The following is a 12,985-nucleotide window of genomic DNA, read 5'->3' as shown; positions in this document are numbered from 1 at the left end:
CTTGTTTGTATCTAGAGAAACTGTGTGCAGCAAAGGTGGACGGGTGAGTTAAAGTATGATAAAAATGGGCACACTGTCAATTTTCCAAAAGGAGAGGAACCAGCAAAATTGTAAAGTTGAAATGGGGGACATAATACTTAAGAAGAGCTATATCCATCAGAGGACATTTTGAAATATAGTCTAATGGTATTAATTACTGAGTATGTTTAAATTTTTAAAAGCTAATGGCAGAAAATATTCCTCTCCAGTATACAGACTGAGATCACAGACATGTTTGAAGCATTTCAACTGACTGCACTCTGTCATGCCTAATGCAAGTTAGAACAGAAGTGCAGCGAGCACACACTTACTGTTCAAATCTTCTATTTCGAAGGTCGCCATCATTAATCCTGACAATGCAATCATTCTCACGAAAAAGATTTTCATGTTCAGCTTTACCACCTTTCTCCAATCGTTTTACTAATAACCCCAGGGTTCTGGAACATTAAGAATGCAAATGATTACACATGTAATATCTCCACCATGCACACTGCCTTACCACTTTAATGCTGTTATTATATTTACAAAGATGTCCTTACAAAGGAGCATGTTAAAATCACTATTCATACACTTTTAAATGACAGACAAAAACCACAACAGTTAAAATGACATGTAAAAATGCATCCCTTCCATAAATGTAAAAAATCATTTTCTGGCTGGTCAGTATTATGTTTCGAGAACAAGCTATAACACTCTCTCTGTTTACAAATGCCCCAAACAGAGCCCGCCTAATGGTTGAGTGGGTATTGCAGTGTGGAGGATGGATAAGCATGTATTTTTGAATGGCTTGGGCAATTTTCTGTTTTAAGCCAGCTGGCACGCTAGCTTAAAAGACGACTACAACTCCCACCTTTCTGTGAAAGTAAAGGTAATGAGGAAAAGCTAACCTCATTGCACTGCAGGTTTGAGAATGATAATAGGAAAGATTTCAGGAATAAAGGAGTTTCCGTGCTTTGCATTTGAATTTGATAGTGCTTAGTATTGTGAATTTCAAAACCTGTTAGGCCTCCCAAAAGTAAGTCATTTATTGTCAATATTCCCATTTGGAAAAACAAATGACCCAACAGAAAAACGTCAGTGAGAGGTTCAAATAATGCCAATCACCATTCATCTCTTCCACATATGTACTCACTCAGGTTGAAAGAAAAGTGTGAATGACCTTTGAGAGACCCCCTACTTGCTCTAGAACACTAACTTCATAACTGACAGGACATTCTATACAGACTGGGACAAATAAGAAATACTTCTTTAAATCACAGTATAAGCAACAGGGGTCTTAACCTAGCTCTGATTGCTGTTATTTTTATTTTTTTAGTCTTATTTTATTCTTTTTTGAGATGGAGTTTCGTTCTTGTCATCCAGGCTGTAGTGCAATAGCATGATCTTGGTTCATTGCAACCTCCACCTCCTGGATTCAAGCGATTCTCCTGCCTCAGCCTCCTGAGTAACTGGGATCACAGGCATGCGCCACCATGCCCACCTAATTTTTTTGTATTTTTAGTAGAGCTGGGGTTTCACCATGTTGGCTAGGCTGGTCTCAAACTCCTGACCTCAGGTAATCCACCCGCCTCAGCCTCCCAAAGTGCTGGGATTACAGGCATGAGCCACTGCGCCCGGCCTGACTGCTGTTAATTACTTGATAGCTGGCATAAATTTTGTATCATGATATTAAAATTTTTATATGAACTTAGTCTTTTTACTTCCAAAATCTGTATTTTCTTTCATAATCCTAATAAAGAGACAAAAATGCCTACACAGGCACTACAATTGAGAATCCAGTATAAATTAAAATTGAAGACACCCTAATTTTCAAATAATGTCTAAATGATTTCCAAGAGAATTACAACTTGCAGTCATCTGTGTATGTTTTCCAGTAGAAATATACCAAAGTAGATAGCTGCTGCTTCTATACTTTTCCAGTAATTGTTGTATCTGTTCCACGGGCATTTATCATATTCTTCTGTTATATACATACCTTATCTCTATTAGTGGACTGTAAGCTCCTAGCAGACAGACAACATAAGATTCAGCAGTTCAAGCACTGAACTAGTAGTAAGGTCTTGATAAATGACAACTGAATGAAGGCATGATTGAGGTTAGCTGAGGCAAACAAGTCTATTTCTATAAGCTTTTTGCAAAATAGAATACAAGTGAACAGAATTTAGATTCAGATCCTTTCTTCATGAAAGTATCATTTCTACTAAAGATATGATGAAACTGAAATAAATTAAACTCAGACAAAAGTCCTATTTCACTTGTAATTTTGCAGTTTAACATTTTTACGATATTAGTAAGGTCACTAATTAATTTCATTCTAATTTTTATTAATAAATATAAGGTGGCATTATACTAGAGTCCAGCCTATCAGCTTGCAAGAATTGTAATTTTAGCAGTTGAGAATCAGCACCTACTAGTGTATGAGTCTAAAAATATTAGTGACTAGTAAAAACAATATTATGTAGATATTTAGTTACTTATTATCATTTATTGCAGCTATATAAAGACATAAAATTATCTCAACTCAAAGGTAAGAATAAAGTACACTGATTTATCTTCAGGAGCAACTTAACTCTCAGTTCATATTTGGGAGAAAGAGATTCCATAATATGCCAAACCAAAAATTAAGTTATTGTTTAAATGTGATCATGTCCATAATTTATCTCCCTAGGATTCCCTATTGTTTGTTTCTATCTGCAACTGAACAAAGTGTTCTATCATAGGAATCAAAGGAATTATTGGCCGGGCACAGTGGTTCACGCCTGTAATCCCAGCACTTTGGAAGGCCGAGGCAGGCAGATCACCTGAGGACAGGAGTTCAATACCAGATGGACCAATATGGAGAAACCCCCTCTCTACTAAAAGTATAAAATTAGCTTGGCATGGTGGCGGGCACCTGTAATCCCAGCTACTTGGGAGGCTGAGGCAGGAGAATCGCTTGAACCCAGGAGGCAGAGGTTGCGGTGAGCCGAGATCGCGCCACTGCACTCCAGCCTGGGCAACGCGAAACTCCGTCCAAAAAAAAAAAAAAAAGGAATTATTAAGATATATCTATGATTCCGATGAATGAGGAAGATTAATACAAGAAATTAAATTAAATCACAGTTACTGGTACCACTAGAACATGCAGAAGATATCTGACCACTTCACTTTCAAAGAACATCTTGAAGGAAACAATGTCTCAGTCACCCACAGGTAATCATAACAGAACCACATGTGAGGTGCCACAGCTGTAGTTAAAAGCCACCACTATAAACCAAACACACTTTGGAATGTGTATGCTTTCAGTCCTTGCAATAAAAATATGCCCTACCAAGACTCACTCCAGTTAATGAGTTTTTAATTGGTGAAATCATAAGCGATTTCCCAATATGACTACAATATTACTGCAATATAAGTGACTAACAATTAGTATGTTTTCATGTATTATATTTTGTGTAATCTAAAATAGTCCATAGAAAATTTTTACAAAAAATATATATATAAACAGTCTTCAATGGAAATTACTTAGCAGTTAATTAGCACCGATCATTTATTTAAATTTATGAAACTATCTTGGATACATCCTTTCAGTATTTATGACAACTTAAAACAGTGTAACTTATAAATCCTTTCACTTTAATTTTTTTTGAGACAGAATCTTGCTCCGTCACCCAGGCTGGAGGTATACTGGGCTCAATCACAGCTCCCTGCAAGCTCAAAGCCCTGGGCTCAAGCAATCCTCCTGCCTCAGCCTCCTGAGTAGCTGGGATTAGAGGTGTGTGCCACGACCCCTGGCTAGTTTGTTTGTTTTGTAGAGTTGGGTTCTTACTATGTTGCCCAGGCTGGTCTAGAACTTCTGGACTTGGCCTCCCAAAAGTATTGGGATTACAGGCTTGAGCCACTGTGCCAGCTGAAATCTGCTCTCTAATTCTAGAAGTAACATCAATAATTTTTTTCAGATAAGTAGATGAACAGATTTATATTCATCTCATAATTTTTCAGTTTTAAACCTATGTGTTTTTTTCTGGTAATCATTCTAGACTAATAATCCAAAGTAGAAAAGCATGTAATGTTCCATTTCTTGAATGGTTGTCTTTCTAAGTAAGTCCTCATCAATGGCCAAATGCATTAGTAATCCTAACATACAGTAGAAATTCTACAAATCATAAATACACCACACACATATAGAAACTATAATGGAAATTTATTAACTGAGGCTTTAGCAACCAACATTGTTATAAGTCATGAAAATCTCTTATACTGATTCCTTTTACTCAGTACGAGACCTGATGGGGGGCTGGGAGATAGAGGGTGGAAGAAGACTGCGGAAGAGAAAGAACATCACCCTGACTGACACAGCAAGAGATCAGGGAATCAAGGGAACAGACTGAATTAAGGTGAAGTTAGTAGCCTGCTGATTTCTAAGTACTTAACCACACTATTAGAATCATTCTCTCAAAAAGAATGGATTAATTTAAAAGGAAAGTGGTACAATCTGCAAAATTATCTCATTTACTCCACTAGGTGAAAATGATTGCAAAGGAATGGGAATGAACTATCAAAAGAAAAAAAAGTCACAAGAAAATCGAACTGATAAGAGCTAGACTGAGAATGAAAAGAACCTCTGAAGGAAATCAAAAGTAGTAAGAAGAGACACTTTCCTGAAAAATGTGTGCTCGCAAGCAGATACATTTCCACAGCCCTCATTTGCAACTTAAAGCTGTATCAAACAATATAATTAAAAACAAATTTTAGGGATATATTTTGCAAACTCAACTAGAAATCAGAATTTGTTCTAAAGTAATAAAGAACCAACTGCCTATGGTATGGCTGCTGCAACAGTTTTATTAGAGAAAGTAATCAAAGCAAATGAAGTTCTAAACATTTTGGCATGTCAGTGTGCTGGTAGAGAGAACAGTGTTCCTTCTTGGCAGCTAATACCAGAATTCCGTATTGGGTCAACCATGTTCCATCCTAAGAAGAAACCACTTTGCAAAAAATGAAAGAGGTAGGTGTCAGGAAAGGAGGCATTGGAGTAAGCTCTGTTTGGGGAATGGTTCCAAGAGCAGAACAACCCCAGATTGGTTATGCTAGGACAAAAGACATAAGAGAAAAGAGCTGGGCATTTATTAGTGGGGTGGCGCATATTTAAGAAGAAATGATTATAGGGTTTAGGGTTATGTGAAACAGAACCTCCTCTACCTTCCTTATGAATCTAAGATAAACCCTACTTGGCTTTATGCTTTTCAAGCAAATGGATTTTTCCTGATGGAGCTGAAACATCCCCAAATCTATTCCTCTTCTAGTTTCCTATATTTTCTTCAAAATTTGAAAAGAAGAAAACACTAGACCCGCTGCATACAAATATGACTTCTGAATAATTTTCCTAATACAAAAGTATGTTACACGCATATTTCTTTCAAGACTTCGTTTTTGAACAATGTTTCTTAAAAAAAAAAAAAAAAAAAAAAAGACAAGCAAGGGTACAGTAGCACAAAGCGAGCCATTGAAATGCTGCATCTTTGTACATGATTTTGGATGCATAATTAGAATTTAACTACTTAGATTATATTAAGGATTGCACCACTACATTTTTACAAGGTTCATTAGCCTAATTATACACTTAATTAAAACAAACGCAGTCACACATGTTAACATTTTCAATTCTAAGTATAAATTACAACAAATGATAAAACTGAAAATAAGTAACAAATGTTTTATTGACATCCAAATTGGCTGAGTAAGTCTGAGTTTTGCGTTGATAATGTAAACTACCACAACTGCCACCCAGCTGTATGGAAATGATTATAATTCATCTTAATAAAGGTTGACACAGTATAAACATCACAACGGTAGGGAAGGCAGAATATGAGTGGGCAGAATAGGGTCTCATCAACAAGAACCGCTCAGCTCCCTGAGTACAGCCCATGGGGGGCCAGCAACTACCTACATGAGCCCAGAAAGTACTGCCACTGAAAGCATGGACACCAAAAGGAGTAAGTTTAAAGGAATGCCAAGTTAAAACTTTAAATCTTAATTTTTTTTTTCAGAAAAACTTCAATGAATGAGATAAATCAGGCCAAAAAGGTAAATAAAAATGGAGAATTCCTTTAGATTACAGCAGAAATCACAGATGTCATATTGCTATATATAAAGAGACATGATTCATGTAAGTGTAAACTGCAACTTTTCTCTCTAAAACCAATGCGTATGTTATAGTTCTTTATTATAACAAATGAGTCTGCGGCTGAGAATGCACAATTGAAAACTTTCAGACAAAAGACTATTGATTCAGCAAATAAAGTTAAATTGTGTTTTTTTCAAAAGTAATTAAATTAAAATTGAGTACTCAAAAGTTCAAGAGCATATTTATTCTCAGCTAGTTTGTGAAGCTGAAATTGACTGTAATTCTTCATTAGCATATGTACCCAATTAACTAAACAAATGTGCATTGGGATTCTCAATTTTATGATATAATAGTAAATTTTCTCCCAGATTCATGATATAAGAGGAAAATGATCACTTTCTCTGATTGGGTAGACTAATCACTACCTACCTAGAATACCAAGCACCAGAATACCAAGCACCACTGGAGGGAATTTCAAGGCACATAACAAAAGATAAATTGAGTATAAAATCTCTTCTCATGATTTGATCATTCTTATTAGCTGCCACTGCCAAGGACCTTGCTAAATGATTTACATATATTTTCTTATTTAAACCATACAAAAGTCATGATTCCTATCCTTCATATGTAAGGAGTAGGGCTAAGTGAGGCTAACTTGCCCAAGGCCACACTACGTAAAAAATACTGAGCAAGGTATCCTTCCCCAGTCCTGACAATCCCCGTGCCAATAAAACGAGGACAACATAAGGTCAAGTCAGTCACTGACTGACACAGAGAGGTAATACAAAATTCCCAACTCCAAATCTGGGGAAAATAAGTTGTGTTTTCAATACATAATAGAGCAAAAAATGATAAAGAGTATCTTAGATGAACAAAAGGGTATAACAAACAATATAATTTTTTTGTGTGTGTGTACACAGTTTTATTGTAACAAAGCAACTTGTACACTTTTAACGTTTAAAACTGAGCATCATCTTTCCTTTCCAGCGAAAGAAAAAGAAAATTTAAAAATATACAGGAACAAAATTACAATAGAGAATGTCAATTCCGAATAAGATCCTACAGGTTCTGCTGACTCCCCCATTGAGTGGCAGGGCTCAAGTCATCATTAGGACAGAATTTATTTTAAAAGTGTCATCTTAAACTGCAAGGATGTCTGTCAAATATCACAATTAAACATGCCAAAGGAGAAGCCATGTTGTCAAAATGCCCACTTAACCCACCCAAACATCTCAAACCCACCCTTTGCTGACCTTCTATAACCTCATTTTTTTTTAGTTTTTTTTTCTTCTTTTAAACAAGAGAAAGTAGACAGATACATGTTGGTAAATGCTAACTGTCCATATTCACATAGAGACACTGTACTCTCTGAGCCCAATATACAGAGAAAGGAGGAAAAAAGCTAGAATTCTATGCACTACTGCACAGGGGCCTAGCGCCCTCCAGCTTCCAGCAGAGCGAAGGGAGAAGGTTTTTCTTTTTTCCCACAGAGCTCGGTGGTATTGATTCCATACAGATTTTGTTCAGACAGGAAGGGATAAAAATGACAAACAATATAATTATAATCATGTAAATCTTAGTTGAGGGGAGAGTGAAGCTCAGATTCTGCTGAATTAAATGGATGAGTATGGTATGTCTCAAGACCATCCAAAGATGTTTGACTACTAGTCTTGTAGACAGAGAAACATCAGTTTATACTTGAGGGGGAAATTATTCAAGACATGAATGCAGGATGTAAGAAACAAACTTTTATATTTCAGTGATTTTCTGAATATAGATTAATTACAAAATACAATCTGCATATAGATTATTTTAACCACCTTCTAATTAATCTATATTCAGGTTAAAATAGAATGCAAATAATAATACTTATGAAATACATATTTTCCAACAGGGTCACTTTTATTTCAACTCAAAAACGCAAAACATTAAAATATTCTCCTAGTGGCCAGGAGTGATGGCTCACACATGTAATCCCAGCACTTCGGGAGGCCGAGGTGGGTGGATCACTTGAGCTCAGGAGTTCCAGATCAGCCTAGGCAACATGGGGAGACCCCACCTTTACCAAAAATACAAAAAATTAGCCAGGCACAGTGGTGTGTGCCTGTGGTCCCAGCTACTAGGGAGGCTGAGGTGGGAGGATCACTTGAGCCTGGAGATCCTGCTACCGTACTCCAGCCTGGGTGACAGAGTGAGACCCTGTCTCAAAAAATATAAAGAAAGAAAGAAAGTAAAAAAAAGAATAAATCAACTTTAAAAACAAAAAATATTCTCTTAGAGATGTGATTTCATTTTTCAGCTTCATGATGGAATTTATGGACAATAATGTAACTAAGCAAATAAATAAAGAGGGGAAAAGTCATAAAAATAAACTTTAACACAGAAATTGAAGAAGCTTTTTCCAAAGGATGTTGACACTTCACCTGATATTCTGAATATTGTATTGAAGATAAACAGATGAAAAAAAATTATTTGGGATAAAAATCAAAGTTAATCAGACAAATCAAATGATGGCAAATCTGTAAAAAGTAAGTTGAGAATAAATTAATAAATAAGATATCTGCCAACATGAGTCAGTAGCAGAAAGCCAGACCCACACCCAGAGTCCCTTCATTTCCCTTACCACCATCTTCACAGGGCCTGATTTTCTAACTGTGAAACTTTAGATTTTTCCTTAAGTCTTATGATTGACAAGTAGATGTTAAGAAGGATTGTTCTGTGAGTACATACTACTAATGAGAGTATGGTAAATGGGCTTATATGGTTTTTTTCAACTTCCCTTCTTCCTGAGAATCAAGGACATGCACTGCTGGGAATTAATATGTAGTTACAACAAAAGAGGCTTTCTTATCAAACAGTAAGTGGAAATCAAAATTCTGTACACTCTTGTCCCCCAAAGATATGAATAGAAAACAGAGGTGAAGAAGTTTTAGACATGAAAAATACTAGAATGTAAAACCATCATGGCAGCCATTTTTATTTGTTTGGTTCCCTAGGGCAAGGGATGACAACTGCAGCCTATGAGTCAATTCAGCCAGCAATCTGTTTTTGTAAATGAAGCGTTGTTTATATCTTGTCAATGGTTGCTTTCATGCTACAACGGCAGATTTTCTGGGCCATGATGCCTAAAATACTGATTATCTGACCCTTTACAGAAAGTTTGCGAATCTTTGATCTGAGATATCAAAGGCGCCAAAAATGCTAACTAGTAGATACTAGATCTTAAAAAAAAAAATAAAAGTGTATATAAACACCAACATACAATTACTGTTTTCACAAGGAAAAGTAATGTGAAACAAATTTAAGTGCCACAGACTTAAGAATAAAGGTAGATGTAAATAAGTGAGAAATGTCCATTATAGAAAAGATCCGGGCCAGGCAAGGTGGCTCATGCCCGTAATCCATGCACTTTGGGAGGACAAAGCTGGCAGATCACTTGAGCCCAAGAGTTTGAGACGAGACTGGGCAACATTGGGAAACCCCATGTCCACAAAAAATATAAAAAATTAGCCGGGCATGGAGGCACTTGCCTGTAGTCCCAGCTGCTTGGGAGGCTGAGGTGGAAAAATCACCTAAGCCCGGCAGGTTGAAGCGGCAGTGAGCCACTACTCTCCAGTCCGGGCAACAGAGTGAGAAGCTGTCTCAAAAGGAAAAAAACAAAGATCCAGAGAAGAAAACTTTAGGCCGGGTACAGCCGCTCACACCTGTAATCCCAGCACTATGGGAGGCCAGGGTAGCAGGATCACTTGAGGCCAAGAGTTTGAGACCAGCCTAGGCAACAAAGCGAGACCCAGTTTCTACTTAATTAATTAATTTAAAATGTTTTAGCCATAATTGTTTTCCATAGGGGAAAAGAGTTAGAGTATCTACTTTAAGTTAGACTATGAAGCCCAAGGAAGAATAGTAGTAATTTTTTTTTTTTTTTTTTTTTTGAGACAGAGTCTTGCTCTGTCATCTGGGCTAGAGTGCAGTGGCGCGATCTCAGCTCACTGCAACCTCCACCTCCTGGGTTCAAGCAATTCTCCTGCCTCAGCCTTCTGAGTGGCTGGGATTACAGGCGCACACCACCACGCCCAGCTAATTTTTGTATTTTTAGTAAAGACGGGGCTTCACCATGTTGACCAGGATGGACTCGATCTCTTGACTTCATGATCCGCCCGCCTCAGCCTCCCAAAGTGCTAGGATTAAGGTGTGAGCCACCGCGCCTGGCCTATGCCTCAGCCTCCAGAGTAGGTGGGACTACAGGTACCCATCACCACACCTGGCTAATGTTTGTATTTTTAGTATACATAGGGTTTCACCATGTTGGCCAGGCTGGTCTTGCACTCCTGACCTCAGGTGATCTGCCCACCTTGGCCTCCCAAAGGTCTGGGATTACAGGCATGAGCCACCATGCCCAGCCTTATTTTGTTTTTGTTTGTTTAAGACAGGCTCTCACTCTGCCATGCCAAGCTGGAGTACAGTGGCATGATCATGGCTCACTGCAGCCCCAAACTCCCAGATTCAAGTGATCCTCCCACCTCAGCCTCCCAAGTGGCTGGGATCATAGGTGTGTGCCAGCACACTCGGCTAACTTTTGTATTTTTTGCAGAGAAAAGGTTTTGCCATGTTGCCAAGACTGGACTTGAACTCCTGGCTTCAAGTGATCCTTCCACTTCAGCCTCCAAAAGTACTGGGATTACATGAATGAGCCATCATGTCCAGCCTCAAACACAAAATCTTATCATTTCATAGGTCCAGTCCCTATTTTAGCACACAATTTTATATGTTGCTTTTTATATACTTAACATTATATCATAATCATATATCTATTTCATGAGAAAGTGTCAGAAATACTTCTTAACCACCATCCAGGCCAGGATGTATCATTACCGTTTCTTTGTTAATATAGTAACACCATACCTAATATGGATAGTCTTGGGTTCATTTGCTCCTGTGCTGATTACGCTTCAGTAAGCAGTACCTATGGTCCTGTAGACCAATACCTACAACCAGGTTCTAGAAATATTAGAAAAGAAAAAAAAAAAAAAAAAAGCAAGGTTCTTCTGCCAAAGGTAATCACAATTATTTGGCATAACCTTCCTGAAAATAATGGCATTTGTGGTTTAAATAAAGAGATTATGTTTCCTATTTGTTTCTGAGACAGAGTCTCACTCTGTCACCTAGGCTGGAGTGCAGTGGCGTGATCTCGGCTCACTGCAAACTCTATCTCCTGGGTTCAAGCAATCCTCATGCCTCAGCCTCCCATGTAGCTGGGATTACAGGCACCTGCCACAATGCCCAGCTAATTTTTGTATTTTTCATAGAGATGGGGTTTCATCATGTTGGCCAGGCTGGTCTTGAACTCTTGACCTGAAGTGCTCCACCTGCCTAGACCTCCCAAAGTGCTAGGATTACAGGCGTGAGCCACTGCGCTCAGCCGATGGTTCTCATTTAAATCAGGAGGAAATGAAATGATATGGATGAAATAAAAATTGATTCCAAGGTAATGAAACATTTTAGGTAAATGTTTTTCTACTAAGAAAATAATTTAAAAAAAGAAATCACCGAAGTAATGAAACCGTGAATGAATAGTTATAGATGAGGATCAGTTAACTTTATTTTTGAATAACATATACAAGGAAATAACTCAAGAAAAACATCATCATGGGGAAGATAATATTGTCTCTCTACCTATTTGTCTCTATTTCTAAATATCAGCAGGTAGTCAACTAAGACAGGGGTTGGAGGATGAGCTAATTGTCATTAATGCCCCTGATTGAAAAACATTCATCCTAGTCTAGAAAATAGCTTTGAAAGTAAGCAGTGCAAGATTCTTATTTTAAAATACTTAAGCCAGCCATGGTGGCTCACGTCTGTAATCCCAGCACTTTGGGAGGCTGAGGCGGGTGGATCACTTGAGATCAAGTGTTCCAGATCAACCTGGCCAACGTGGTGAAACCCTGTCTCTGCTAAAAATTCAAAAACTAGCCAGGCATGGTAGCACATGCCTGTAGTCCCAGCTTCTAGGAAGGCTGATGCAGGAGAATTGCTTGAACCCGGGATGTGGAGGTTGCAGTGAGCCAGCATCTCCAGCCTGTGTGACAGAGTGAGACTCCATCTCAAAAAAAACCAAAAAACAAACACAAAAAAACCAACAACAACAACAAAAAATTCATCACACATCAGGTCACAATAAGATCTAAATGGCTGTAAAAATCTCTCTAACATTAACTTCACAAGCTTACATTACTATTTTCCTTAATGACATTTGATATTTGAGGTGGTCTGGGTTGTGTTCCTTCTCTTCAAAATATACAATTGGTATTCTGCATTATTCGTTAGACGCTCTGACTTTGAAAATCTAAATGAGAAAGCAATACTGACATGTATTTGTCACTTTTATAAAAGTAAGTATTCAGTAACTGTTATTCAATTAGTTATCCTCCAAAATTGAGAAGGCCCAAGAATGACTGGAATTTTATATAAGGGAAGTTATCTTGGAAATTTCTACTTACATATCATGAATATATATTATTGTATTCCTACTAGATATATGTGCAATTTCTTAACTTCACTTAATTTCTTCCTTCCTGCTACACTACATTGCTTAATTTACTCTTGCACAAGCCACCATGAAGTTGACACAGCTACCTTTACAAGCTGTCATCACATTTAAAATCATCTTCCTCAACAAGCCATTTTCAGTTGCCTAATTCAGACCATTCTTCCCCTATCAGCTCACAGAGCACCTATTATATAACTATATCAACATTTATCACATAATTATAATTGTGTGATTTCTTGGCTATCACTCCATCTAGACTGCAAATCTCTGGAGGAAGAACATATTCCGTTCAT

The 12,985-nt window shown here is 37.6% G+C and overlaps 1 protein-coding gene across 42 annotated transcripts in view; it reads right to left on the bottom strand.

The window, feature by feature from the left end:
* PARD3 (par-3 family cell polarity regulator) overlaps positions 1-12,985 on the bottom strand; it is a 705,875-nt gene that overhangs the window by 274,052 nt on the left and 418,838 nt on the right. For all 42 annotated transcript variants that reach the window (XM_055352954.2, XM_055352955.2, XM_031015292.3 and 39 more), the window contains one exon: positions 351-476. In XM_055352954.2, coding sequence (XP_055208929.1) covers positions 351-476 — 126 coding nt within the window. The remainder of the gene's footprint in view (positions 1-350; positions 477-12,985) is intronic.

Source organism: Gorilla gorilla, chromosome 8 (genome assembly GCF_029281585.2).
Source record: "Gorilla gorilla gorilla isolate KB3781 chromosome 8, NHGRI_mGorGor1-v2.1_pri, whole genome shotgun sequence".
Classification (NCBI taxonomy): Eukaryota; Metazoa; Chordata; class Mammalia; order Primates; family Hominidae; genus Gorilla; species Gorilla gorilla.
This window is presented reverse-complemented; position numbering and strand designations above follow the sequence as displayed.